This window comes from Strix uralensis, chromosome 2 (genome assembly GCF_047716275.1).
Source record: "Strix uralensis isolate ZFMK-TIS-50842 chromosome 2, bStrUra1, whole genome shotgun sequence".
Lineage (NCBI taxonomy): Eukaryota > Metazoa > Chordata > Aves > Strigiformes > Strigidae > Strix > Strix uralensis.
Window position 1 is genome coordinate 106215242 of NC_133973.1, and position 13467 is coordinate 106228708.

The following is a 13467-nucleotide window of genomic DNA, read 5'->3' on the forward strand; positions in this document are numbered from 1 at the left end:
TCAAATTAAGTGGGATTTTTATTTTCTTAGCAGTACAGTCAGAAGATCTCCATTTTACAGACACTACTTCAGCAAATTATTTTTGTTTAGTTCACCTCTATCCCTTGATTCATATTGGACAGACGATGCTCACATCTAAATGGTTCAAGCATTGAGGTATTTTGCATGGTGTTTGATGTGGTCATTAATAAATGTAGCAATGAAAAAATAGCTGTGATCGTAGCCCTAGAAAAGAATGACAACAAATCAGCAAATACACATAGTTCATGACAAAGCAATCATGCTCAGGTCTCCTCTAGGAAAGTTAATGAATCTTCTGGTTTGACCTGTTTTAAGAAATCAAAAATACCTGTATTATATATAAAAACTGTGAAGGATACCTAACTAACAGGTTAAGTACATATGAACCCTAGGAAGCTAACCAAACAGAAGTACCTTAACCTGCCCTAATCTGGGCGTGTAAGTTAGAGATGGGTAACAGCGCGTGTCAGCTGCAGAGCGCAATGTGATGTGAGAGAATGGTTCCCCTCACTGGCACTGCCCTACTGGTAGAACACAGGGTATAAGGAGAACACAGCCCAGGTCTGAATTACTGCTCCATCACTATGCTAAAATGACATGTAAACCTCAGAACTACCCCACTTCGTCAGCACTAACTGTATCTTTTTGTGCAGGGTTTATGATAAATCAGAGGACGATCCCTCATTCTCCACAGCCGGGCCCCTCACTGAGTCTGACTGGAAGTTGTCAGTTGCTTGCAAAGACTCCAGTGCTTTCAGGACAGCACTGCTCTGGGTCTCTGCACTATAGGAAAGGGCAACCCTTCCACCCGGGCCTTTAAATGGATCTAAGACTTGAGGCAGTTACACACCTTTCCTGATTTACACAAACACATGCAAACTAAATCACGAAGTTTTATGCTAAACACAATACCCACAGCACAGATAAGGAATCCAGCAAAAGTACACCTGTCGCTTTGCTTGGACGGTAACTGTGATACTTGTTAAAAATCATTAATGCTGCTGCTTTGGCCGACCACTGGCAGCTTGAGTTACCATCAACAGATCAGTTTGTTGAAACTAAAATCATGACCCCACCTAGTGGTGAAATGCAGCTGAATCTGATGGATATTGCACTCCTTGATGGCTGCTATGAAGGAAAATGTCCTTCTCACCCTCTTGCTCACTTGGCCAGGGACAGACTCACAGATAAGTAAGGGAGAGCACATCCCATGAAGAAGAGAAACCCTCTTCACTACCTGCCACACAGACCCAAAAATCACAAAACAACCACCCAACAACCATGGATTGCAGAAGCAACTTGCCTGCTGCAGTCTAAAGACGACTGGGATTTTCTGCTCTGTGCAGGCAGCAATGAAGTTATCAGGCAATAACTGGCCTGCTGAGAGAAACTGGTCATCTTTGCCTTGATCGATCAAGATATCCAGGTGAGAGTCTGGATAGGACTTCACAAGTTGTGTAGCATCGTACGCCTGCAGGAATAAAAGAGAAACGACGTTCAGTTACATCCATTAGCCTGGGTCAGATTTGCTGAGTGCAAGAAAAGAATGGCATGGATGGAGTACTGGGTGATACTGATCAGGTCACCAAACTGCACTTTGGAAAAGCAAAAAACTGGGGGAATTCCAGACAACTGAAAAGTAATACCCATGTTTTGAAAAGGGCAAAGGGGATGATCTAAGTAATTTCCAAACTGGCAGCTTGAGATCATTTCTGGACCAAACAAACTGTCCAGCCCAAGGCTAAATTCATACAGAATCAAACAGCAATATAGTCTAGTACCAATTCACATGCTTGTACAGAAACTAGATCCTGCCAAAATAACTTGGTATCTTGGTATAACTATTTGGGCAGCTAAAGGTTAAAACACTGGTGTAACAGACGGCAATTTTAAGCAGAAATAACGGAAATCAGAGGTTGTGTATCTGTGCAACGGCAGGTCTAAGTTGATCTACTGGACTGGGTTTCCAGAAGAGTTTCAAAGCAAGTTAAGGGGCCAGAAAACATTTTTTTTTTCAAAATAAATTAATTATGTGAAGTGTAAGCAGGTTTAACTGGTGATTTTTAACTATACAAACTATTAATAACTGTGGAAGCAGCTAGTGCTCTCCATTCTGTAATGTTTTAATCAGACCTGGATCTCTTCCTAAGAGATACTTTAATTCAATTTATGAGGGATTTAACTGCAGCTTGTGTTTATTTACAAGGAAATCAGAGTACCTGGTCACAATGATCCCTTCTAACTTACTTCTAGGGATACAGTGCAACATTCATGCTGAGATTAAAAATACTGAAGGGCTGCCCAAGTAATGCAGCAACAGGCATACAAACATTTTTGTATCTTAAGCCATGCATATACAGCTACTTATATTTCAAAATTAGGGCCCTGGAGCTAAAATCTAACTTTGCCTGGTTTAATCCTGTTCTACAAGATACCAATTTCCCAGTATCCAATGGGCTCCTCTGCTATCTGCCTCCAACAGGCTGCCCCTGCAGATGCCATGAGGCTCATCAGTCTCTGAGCAGTTTGTAGCAGTCTCTCGTTTCAGGCTACTACAAAACCCAGCTGTTTTGTGTATTGAGAAACAGAGTTTTTGAGAAACAGGCCATAGCCTAACTCTGTTAAACTGCTCACTGCTTCCATGCAGTTCAGAAAGTCTCAGACTGCTCATAATTCTTCTTAGCGCAGATTTTAAGATCTTCATGAAACAGGGAGGCATTTAGTCAATTTGACGAGATCCTTCTATCTCATTACACGTGTTACAAGCACCATCAGGCAACAGCAATTCATATCCACCAGAAACACACAAGGCTTACCCATGCTTAGGGGTGCAGTCAAAGAGCAGTACCAGCTCAGAAGCACCCCAGAGTTTTGTTCCAGACTCCTGCTGCGATATCTCTACAGATCACTCATTCCTGCGGCATTAATGGACTGCGAGTTGGAACACATACCTCCCATTTGTTTACATCTGATCCCAGATATCCACCGAGGGCTTTCTTCCCCCACTGACACTGCATAGGGTTGCAGATAGGAGCAAACGCTGATACAGACTGTTCATCAAGAAAGCATGAAAAAAAGGTATTTATTAAGAAAAGTGATTTCTGCTAACTAACAAGCAAATGAAAAGCATTTTCAAAAATTGTTTTGAAGTTACTGTCAAAACCCAGGACCCCCCCCAACCCTCTGAGGTGCCCCAACCATTACCCTACTTCCCTCTTATGTGTTCTTTCTAGCCCCACAGTTTTGTTTTCCTTTTTGCACATCAGCCAAGCTTCAAAAGGCAGGACTAGAGGGCCAGTTCCCTTCCTTGTTGGGAGATGTTGGCTTGAATTCCCTTAAGCAGCAGAGTCTCAAGTCTACTGCGGGGTCAGCACGGTCAGAACGTGGGACCACTTCACCTCCAACTGGATTTTGGCAGAGCACAACAAAAGCCTGAGGCGTGGGGCTGCTCAGTCAGCCTAAACATGCAACACTGTCTCACAAATTTAGGTACCTCCAGGGTTACGGGGTCAAGAAAAGCGCATTTTAGATCACAGCTCCAGGTACTGGTGTCTGAAGTCCTAGCCCTATTCTTACATTCTTCTTTTGGATTCGGCCCTGGGACATCAATATTTCCACTCTCACGTCTTGCAAGAAATGGCAACAAACCACCTAAGACACTGCCTGTTCTTCTGGATTTTAGTATTTTCAATTTATTGTTTAATTCTTTTCGATGACACAATTCACAGTTAAGTGCCAACAGTGAAAATGGAAATTTTTGAACTGCTGGGTCCAAAAGATAAAAAGGAGAGATAAAAATAAAGCTTTATCTTACATTCAGCTCTCTTATAATGCCAAGCTAAGGACACTGAGCAAATGTTATGCTATTTTCAAAAATGCTGTTCCCTTTTTGCAGAAGCTGACTACAAAGTGCAGGCCCAGGACAGCCCATGAAAGGACTGATCCACAAAGGCAGAGCCCTTCACCTCTCAAACACCAATGCCCAGTTCTCCCTCAGAAATGCATTTTACGCAAGCGTATCTCCAAAGAGGACAACAAAATTCCTCTCAGCCCTCATGAGTATAAAGGAAAGGCAAATCAGTTCCAGCATGTTTGATTTAGATTCAAGTAGAATACAAATGAACACAACTTCAGATACCTCGACTACTCCAAAAATCAATCTTTAGGAAAGCTGACATACAAACCTCAGGGGGGAAAAAGAAAGCGGGGGAACGTCCTCCAGATACTATTCTGTGTGCAGTTCAGGTGCTTACAGTTACACTTGCTATCAGTTGGAGTTAATAGACTCTGTAGTAAATTCTCAGCAAGCACACATATAATGGTGGCGAAAAGGTTTGCTGGTAATAAAAGCTCCAAAATGAACAAGACAGGATTTGAAAAGATACAGCGAATCATACAATCAGATTTCTAGACAATACTGGCAGTATGAATTAACTCCAGAGCTAGAAGGAGCCTGTTTACATTTAAATGTAACAATTGGTTTGGAAGAGCTGTAGCATCATCTACAAGAAACTGGACTTTTCATAACTTTTAAAATTTGAAGATTTTTTTAAATTTCACTGATAGTCACATTCCAGAGTACGTACTGCTACAACTACAACTATTTATACATTTAACACTATAACAGAACTTGGTACTGTGTTTTCTTTCTTCACTTCTATAGAAATCTGTATAAGCCTTAGTATATCTCGTAAGCTGTATTATATCTTACTTTGTACTTTCCAGGATTCTTCAGAGCAAGAATAAGAGCTCCATGACCTCCCATGGAATGCCCAAAAATAGACATCCGTTCAGGGTCAGTTGGAAAATTGGCATTTATTAGTTTAGGCAGCTGTAAAGGAACAACAGTGTAATAAAAATGTTAAAGCAACTTCAGTATGTTTATGGAAAAAAGCATGCAAATAACTAATGTGTTTTAATGCCAGAAAGCCACTAAAACCAAAGGCACATCTTTGGTTCTAGCCTGACTTTTGTGATAATGGCCTGAAAGCAATTTGAATGGGACTGTAAAATCAAAAGGAAACAATTCATCTGATAATAAGTAACTCAGACTATCTTTACAGAAATCTCTCATAAACCTGTAACAAAAGATGTGGGAATTTTGTAATAAATATAGCCTTACTTTAATAGATACTTAAGTATGTATGTGCTCCTATAAGTGACCAGAACGGCAAATCATCCTTGGGAGATTACTTGCTCCCCATATTCCTATCAACTTTAGTTTTAATCCAGACCACAAAAACCACATGCGGAGTAAACTGGACACTCACCTTTCTAATATATATCTCAAGGATCTACTATTACATTCAGTTAAGGGAAATAAAAACAAACCCATCACCCCACCCTCCCCAGACAGACAGTGAAAACAGTCTAAATGAGCAATACAGTCAAAGTACTGGTGCAGTGAAACACAGTGGGTTGTTTCAGAAGCAGCAGAGCAGAGGTTTTACAAGAGTGGAGATTGCACAACGAATCAAGATTAGAAGTGTAGGCCAGCCCTGTGGCATCTCTGCCAGAAAAGCAGACTCAAGGAGCTCCTGCTCAAGCCTTGTCAGGTCTTATCACCTCTGTGCTGCAATTCACTCCCTCCTCAGTTCTATGATGGTATCTGTTTGGTAAGGAAAGGCCTAACAACTGGATAAATCCAATCACTGAAATAATAAAGATTAAAAAAGAAGTAACAAATTCTTTTAATAAAAGAGGAAAGCAAGAAAACGACAAACCATCCACAGGCTATCAAGATCACTTTAAGCAAGCTTTGGTGCTAGGAACAAAGAGCATGACTGAACCACACCCCTTTCTCTTACCCAACACCACCAAGACAACCCAGCAGCAAAGTTACCTCATCCTTTATGTAGGAATACATCCTATAGTTTGTTTTCCAAGGATCTTCAGTGGCATCCACATAAAAACCAGCACCAGTGCCAAAATCCCAGCTTTCATCTTCCCCTTCGATATTGCAGCCACCTACCATGAAAAATCTTTCTATAGTTACTGTCTTTCCTTTACTAGATGTTCAGAATTGGACAACCTGCCATACAAATCAGAGACTCAGGACACGAGTTTCCCAATCAACATGTCTCTACCCCTCCAGCTATAAGACAATTCAGATTTTCATTCATTAGTAGTGTTTTCAAGTGTTATTTCAACAACAGTCTCAAAATGCCACTTACATATTATCTACAGATGTATCCAACTCCTAACTTGTTTCAGTAAGGCTTCATAAATAAACATAACATACAGATGTCTCCTAAACTAATTCTGTAAAGCTTCATCCAATTCACCCAGGGACTTATTCAAAAGTTGGCACTTGTTAATTGATGCTATCTGCTTAATTCAGTTATTAGACCTCGTCTTATCAAGCACAAGAAACTATGTGAGAAACAGAAACTGTACAAAATTTTCTTTCCCCCAGAAGGACAGAAACATATATCACCAAATGTCCAGACTAGTTTATGTGCTTCAAATAATGTCTGCTACACCTCCCTCTTTCAGATTCAACAGCATAATAACACATACTGTTCCCATCATTTTTAAGTTTATAACTCTACCTTTTCTGCAATTCATTTCATTGTTCCCACCTATAACTCCCCATAAAACTTCAGTAATTTCTTCTTTGAGTAACTGCAGGCTTGCATCCTCTTTTCCAAAGCTACACTTTCAAACTAAATTTGCAGATGTTTCCTTGAAAGTCAATACATCACATCCAGTCCTCTCTTACTCTCCCTTTGATTAGCCTGTGATTTACCAGCCTGGTTTGCAGAACAGAATGTAATATTTCAAGGTATATGTGACAGGAAATAATGGCCTCCCTTTCTCCAAAATTTCCTAGTTTCTGCAATCTGAAATTACATGGCCTTTCACCACTGTCAGATTACACTGCAAACCCATGTGTAATTTGACAGTCCCTGACAATTTGTGCAGAGATACCTGCCACCCTGTCACAGTGTGAAATCAGATTTTTACAAGGATCAAAGTTGAGTTTGCTCCACTGACATGCCCTTGAACACTGAGAGATTTTGTAACTTAACAGTCCAGCAGTCACAAGGACTGGAGTTGCTTACACAACAAGCTGGATACAAAAAGTCTAACTTCAGTCCCTCGGAGATAAGACAAAAACTCAGAGAGTTCTGCCAGGCAATGAAGGCAGTGCTGATTCTGCTAAAAGAAATTTAACAGAAGCCTTGAAAAAAGAAATTTGAAAAGGAACCTGCAAAATATTGCTCAGCACACCTGTCTGGAAAAGCAAAGCCCTATGAAGAAGGAAAAGTAAAGTCTATCAGGGCCTGACAGAGGGTCTGTAATGACAGGTATTTCATGTTTTCATGCAGTATTTTTCCCCATACAGATACATCTCCAAGCTCCTGAAAGGTAATTCTCATGTAGTCATAACTACACAGTTAAAAAGCACATAAGAGCATTCTCACTACATATGCTCAGATCTCTTAATTTGTGTTTACATTTGAACTGCTCTTCACTTGTTTCTCCAGACAGCTCAAAGATATTTAAGAACATTTGGGGTCTCTGAGCTAAAATCTAAGAGTATAATATGAAACACGTACTGAAATTCATCTAAACAGCAGAGCAATCCTGATCAACTAGACTAAAAGGCAAGAGAGAAGTTGCAGAGGGTTTTAAAAGAAAATGGACAAAGCCATGAACTATGCAAATGCAGTCACACATCGAGAGAAACAACTTAGCACTAAAAACAAGACCCAGTATAATTACCCCATGTGAATAATGCAAAGGCCGGTTGCCCATCTCTAGTCTGCAGCAAACAGCAACAATGAAGTATAAAGTTCATTAATACACAAGTTTTGCTCTTCTGTCCCTCTTCATTAGAAACATGCATTTCTGTTCTTTGACCTGACATGACTGCAAAACCTAGATGTGTGAAATATTTTCTGGAAAGAACGTCACTTCATTCCCATATTACCTGTGTTCAGATCTGACTCAGTAAAGCTTGCGAAATATTAGAAGACTGCCACCCTTGTACACAGCCGTCACAAGACTTTAGCAGAATCCAGCAAATGCTAAACATAATACACTGAATCACCAAAAGACTGTATTTCCCGTAACTGCAGACCCACCATTTTCAGGTTTCCTGTACCACACACAAGCTCATCCTTATACAAATAACAGCACATCGTTTAAAAAAGTCATTCATCAGTAGTCTATTGCAGCTGCAGGGGGGAAGGGTTTCCTCTGCTTTTCTAAGTACTGGAATCGTCTGGAGACATGTATATAATTGGCTTTAGAAGACAGAATACAATAAAGAGTAAACATTACATCGCTGTTTGACACCACAGTTCTACAGATTTTTTTAAAGTTTCAGCAAGCCACAAAGTACAGGCAAGTGTCTCTGATAACACATGCCTCGTTTTCCTTTTCTTCCCTCTCCTCCTTCGTGCTGAACTCAATGGCCTCCCTTTGTTCTAGTTTTAGTGCCATCAAAATAAGAGTTTCAAACATCAAGCCTTCACTACCATGTTATTAAGAATATAGACAATATAATCTAGCAAACAATGCAAGATATAGAGGTGAGGTCATATTCTGACTCAGGTGGGTAACACACTTTGTAGCAAACTGCAGCACTCCATTCTTTGAGGATAAAGACAGTGTACTTCAGAGTAACAACTGTTATCACGTCTCTTGTTAAAACTTACGTGGGCTTGTGTCTGGAGCGACTACAATAAGGCCATGTTCAGCTGCAGCTTGATGAAAACCAGCTTTCGTTATAAAATTCTGTTCTGTGCAAGTTAACCCTGGAGAAATAAAAATATCATGGGTTACACATTGCTCACAGCACACCAGTTTCAAAAACCTTCTTGACAGAAAAGGTTTTGAATAAACAGGGGGATTCCTATCTCCATAAACATGGAAAAGTCTTTTCACTAGGTTCAGCAATACTTAATAATCCACAGAAACAGACACAGTTGCACTTTCACATCTAGTCACGCTAACATTTGATGAGAAACAGGTCAATGTGTGCTCTGTACCCCCTTGAGCATATACCCACTCATGTGGCATATACAGTTTCCTCAAGTACTGTATATTTAAATCCATTGACTACAGACACTGTTGCTATGGTTAACATTGTTAACTTCTGACATCTAACCCTGCAACTGTATTTTTCTCTCTACCACCATTTCAGCTGTTCGCATCACAGAATTATACATGTGATCTGACAAATCCTACACCCTTCAGACAGGATAAAGGCCCATAAGCACTCTGGTTCCAAAACCCACAGCAATCCGTGTCTTCTGTACTGCAGCAGGCCCAGTTGAAGACCAATTGCAAGCAAATAATACTGCACACCAGTATTTCAACTTTTCTTCACTGTGTGAGAGGGGTTAATGATTCTAGTTTTCTCTGAGGACAAGTTGCAAATAACCTAATTTGACTGACATAACGAGCCAAGACAGCATGGTTTAGATTCAAAAAATAAATGCGATCCATGACTTGGAGCTCTTCAGACAATTTTGATGCTTCCAACTTCAAGGGCAAACATTTTTACCGGGTCCACTGTCACTGGCCAAATCAGACCTACAAGCTATTTTGTGAAATGAATACATACAAGGAATATAGTCTCCACACTACCAGTCAGTTCTCCAACTTTCTAAACACAAGTCTCAGTATAGCAACTCCTAAAATTACAGAACAGACAGAGCTTCTGCTTTTCATTTTGAATAATAGAAAAGAAAAAAAGATGTAATTAATTAATCCTGGAGCCACCACCAACATAAATCTGACCATTCTGAAAGCAATGCCTTAATATTATTTATGCACTTTTGGTGCAAGACCCAGCTCCGTTGGGAGATGACAGAAATAGGGTGGAGGAACAAAGCCAGGATAACTGGGAGCACAGTCTCATCCCAGCTTGCCTTACATCCAGCTAGAGAGCAGCTGGACGGGACACTGCAGGAGCCGGAGAGATGAAGAAACGATGCTGTGGATGAGACAACTTCACTCCTGCCACACAACCCTCCTCAGTCCTGGCCCTTTCTGATCCCACAGGGTTACCTCACTCTAGATGTGCTTGTGCAGCACAGCTAACAGCACCTCCCCTTCAAGTTCACCAGTTGCTCCCTGCACTCAAAATAAGGTGAAGTCCAGAGGACAAATTTGCTGGCTCTCATGGGCTAGATTTTGCCCCCTATCCTGTCAGCTGAAGCAGTCTGTCATGGACAAGGGGAAGCAGGAGGTGTCCCAATGGGAAGGCCTTTCGGGAGAACCTTTAAATATATATGTTTTAGAACAAAAAGTAAGTACATTTTAGAAAAAAAGGGTAGACCATATTGAACACTGAGCATTTTATAACACAATCTGGTAGGCTAACCCCTGAGGCCATCTGCATCCAACTTTTTATCACAATACACTCAAGAGTAAATGCATGTTCCATAAGACAATATTTTGCAGATTGCAAGAGCTGCCACTGTAGTACCTCTACATCAGGTTTTCAGTAACTGTAGTGCAGTAGCTTAAACATGCTTAACATTATATTTTTTACGTTACTAAAATTCATGTTACTTACCTGAGAGCCAATACAGCACAGGACACTTTCCGGTTTCTGCTTTTGGAGGCAAGTAGATTCCAAATTTCATTTTGCATTTCAGCTCTGCACTGTATTAATAAAATACTCCTTGTTATCACCACTACTAAATTAAGAAGGTCACTAACATTAAAGAAAGAAAGCTGAATCAAAGCATTTCGTTCAAAGGGAGATTTGGTCAGTGAATTATAACAACTAAGTTAAGAAATAAAGTGAAAAGCAATTCTAAAACTCAGCCTTAGCCTCCTGAATTGACAACAGCTAACCTTCCTACCTTGTTCTGGATATATTTAAAACAGAGACTTACAATCAGACACATTCTTGCAGTGCTGCTAACTGAGAACAGTCTGAAAATTGAATTTTGAACCCCAGCAATATTTAACTTGAGCTCTATTAAACTGGAAAGTAATTTTTACTGAAGAACACATCCACATCACTTGCGGAACACACCCTGCACAGCATGCCCCAGCAAGAGAGGTTTTCATGCTAAGCCTACAGAGTAACCAATTGTCCAGTTAATACTAAAGCCTAAAATTGTCAATAAAAGCTTATCTAAGCATAACTGATGATTCCTTTTTCTTTGGACCAGAAATGAAATAAAACCCAAATGTTTTTCTGTTCACCTTCATCAAACAAGAATCTATCTACTGCATCTGTCTGCTCACAGCATTTTTTAAGAGTGCATGGAAGTGAAATGTTCAGTAGAGTGAATGGAACTTTGTACACGCGGCGGTTCTTTGTGCTGCAAAGAGGACAACCCAAACTAACGGAGCTCCATTTTCAAAGCTAAAAATACTGACTTCCCATCCCAGATCTGCAGCATTAAGTGTACTAGACATGTTAAACATTAACACAGAAATATAAGAACACAGCCAAAGCCGCAGTAGACAGCATTCGTTAGTGAAATAAGGGTATTAGCAAGAACACGCTATTTTTCTGCAGACCGAGAACACTGATAGCAATGATAGTATGGATTCACTGCCCCATGCTAAACATTTGTGTTGCTTTTGTAGCATTTACCTGTCATGTTCAAACACCTTCTGGAAACCCTCAAAGCATTTGTTGCTGGAAACCTGCTTCAGTGCCATGGCTTTAACTGTAAAAAAAGGAGCAAGTTAAATTTGAAAATAGAACATTCCTGGACTCATAGTGAGTTACGAGAACAGAAAAGTTGAATACAACTTAAAACATCGTTGTTTAATATCACAGTTTTTCTGAAGAATGAACCTCCTGCAAACATTCTGATCTTTTGTTAACTTTCTATTTCCCCATAGAAATGGAGAGGAGGGGGAGCTGAACTCTTGCAAGCTGAACTGAAAAAGCCTTCCTGCTTTCCTAGAGACCCACATCTCCAGTCACCTTTTCCTCTGCAGTAACTGCAGCTCGCTCTTTGTCTGTCACAATCATGGGAGTTTTAAAACAGCTGGGAGTGCACTAGTAGCAAACTGGCTAAGGAAACTCGGGAAGGCTGACGCAAAGGGAGATGCTGTCGGTTTGCATGGATGGCAAGGCCAAACAAGCAGCTGAAAGGGGAAGAGGCCTGAAGGGTCAGCACACAAGAAAATCGTGAGGAGAAACCAGGTAACATCACACCAGGTAACAAATGTCAACACGAAATGCCAAAATGCCCCTTATACCTGTGCACTGCTCTGGTGCACCATCGGGCAAGAAAATCCACGCACCACGGCCAGCCCTCGGGGCCTGTTCATCGCCCTCTACCGTGTTACACCCATCCTGACGGCAGCACCAACCCAGAGGCCGCGGGAGCAGCACGAAGGGCCGGGCCGCCCCTGGGCTGGGCACCCCCATGTCCGTTCCCACCCCACCAGTCGTGCCCGCCGCACCCCAGCGCTCCCCCGTCCCTCCCGCGGGCCCTCCCGCCCTCGGGCACACCCACAGGCAGCGATCGCCAGGCCTTGGCCGCCCGTCCGCTGGCTGGGCCCGAGGGCCCGCCCGGGCCTGCCGCCGCCGCCCCGCTCTCCCTGCAGGGAGGCCCCGGCCCGCCCGCGGGCTCCCCGCCCGGAGCTGCCCGCCCCGGCGCCGGCTCGGCGTCCCGTTCCCCCGCTCCCTTACCGCGGAGGAGCGGCGGGGCCGAGCGGCAGACGGCGCGGGCGAGCGGGCGGTCGCTGTGCGGGCGCGGCCTCTCGCCGCCCCGCCCGCGGCCGCGGCCCTGGCCCCGGTCCCGGCCCGCCCCCGGTCCGCCGCCGGCTGCTTCCCGCCCGCCATGGGGCCTGCTGGGCTGCGGCTTCCCCGAGCAAAAATGCACGTCCCCTGGGAGAGCTGAGGGGGTCCGCCGTGTCTGTGAGTGCCGCGGGGGCTGCGCTCTTCCTCTTCCTCCTCCTCCTCCGCCTCAGGCGCTTCTCCAGCTCTTCGCCCGGGCTCGGAGGGGAGCGGCTGCGTGCGGCCTTGGCGCCTTCCTGCACCGCTGCTGCAGAGGTCGCATTCCCAACTCTAAAGAAGAAAGTCTTGAACTCTGAAATGAAGATAAAAACAAAAAGATAATCCGGAGAATCTGATAATAGTGAACTATTCAAACAGCAAGTGTTTCTGTAACATTATTCTCCCTCGACCATCAAGACCTCAAGGGGAAAAAAAGCTGCTGAAGCAGCCTGAACTTGGACTACCACATCATCACATTTTAACTGTTTTACCTCTCCTCACTATTTTAGCGTTCTTCATAGCAGCTGCCATCTGACAGACTCCTGATTTTTTTAATAAGACCAATTTCTAGTTCCGGTAGTTTTTGTCACGACAGCTCACTTGGAAGATCACAAAGGAAAGGTAGTTGTCAGTGCTTTCATCTTACTCATAACCCAAATTTTTCCCACTTCCTGCTGTGGGAGGGTCTCTTTTAAAAAAAAAAAAAAAAATACAGTCAAACATGCCCATCGGTT

General features: G+C 42.6%; 1 protein-coding gene and 1 long non-coding RNA gene across 4 annotated transcripts in view; one reads left to right on the plus strand and one right to left on the minus strand.

Moving 5' to 3' along the window:
* On the minus strand, positions 1-12747 carry ESD (esterase D). Of its 3 annotated transcripts, none has more exons than XM_074859657.1 (9): positions 12647-12747; positions 11594-11669; positions 10556-10644; positions 8688-8786; positions 5864-5988; positions 4733-4852; positions 2973-3071; positions 1325-1492; positions 1-225 (listed from the first exon to the last, which is right to left on the minus strand). In XM_074859657.1, exons 2-9 carry the CDS (start codon positions 11659-11661, stop codon positions 145-147), a joined length of 849 nt encoding a protein of 282 aa, XP_074715758.1. In that variant the 5' UTR covers positions 11662-11669; positions 12647-12747; the 3' UTR covers positions 1-144. The 3 variants fall into 3 exon arrangements, with proteins under 3 accessions (XP_074715758.1, XP_074715759.1, XP_074715757.1); XM_074859658.1 differs by lacking the exon at positions 12647-12747 and adding an exon at positions 12471-12517; XM_074859656.1 differs by lacking the exon at positions 12647-12747 and adding an exon at positions 12211-12349.
* LOC141939601 (uncharacterized) overlaps positions 12746-13467 on the plus strand; it is a 20796-nt gene continuing 20074 nt past the window's right edge. The window contains exon 1 of the long non-coding RNA XR_012627657.1: positions 12746-13354. This is a non-coding gene — a long non-coding RNA (uncharacterized LOC141939601). The remainder of the gene's footprint in view (positions 13355-13467) is intronic.

Bases quoted from the DNA above. Each gene is read 5' to 3' on its own strand.
- ESD (XM_074859657.1), bottom strand. From the start codon at position 11,661: ATGGCACTGAAGCAGGTTTCCAGCAACAAATGCTTTGAGGGTTTCCAG. The intron at 4,853-5,863 runs GTAACTTTGCTG...GTTCCTTTACAG, and splicing joins ATTCCTACATAAAGGATGAG to CTGCCTAAACTAATAAATGC. The intron at 3,072-4,732 runs GTAAGATATAAT...CTTGATGAACAG, and splicing joins AGAATCCTGGAAAGTACAAA to TCTGTATCAGCGTTTGCTCC.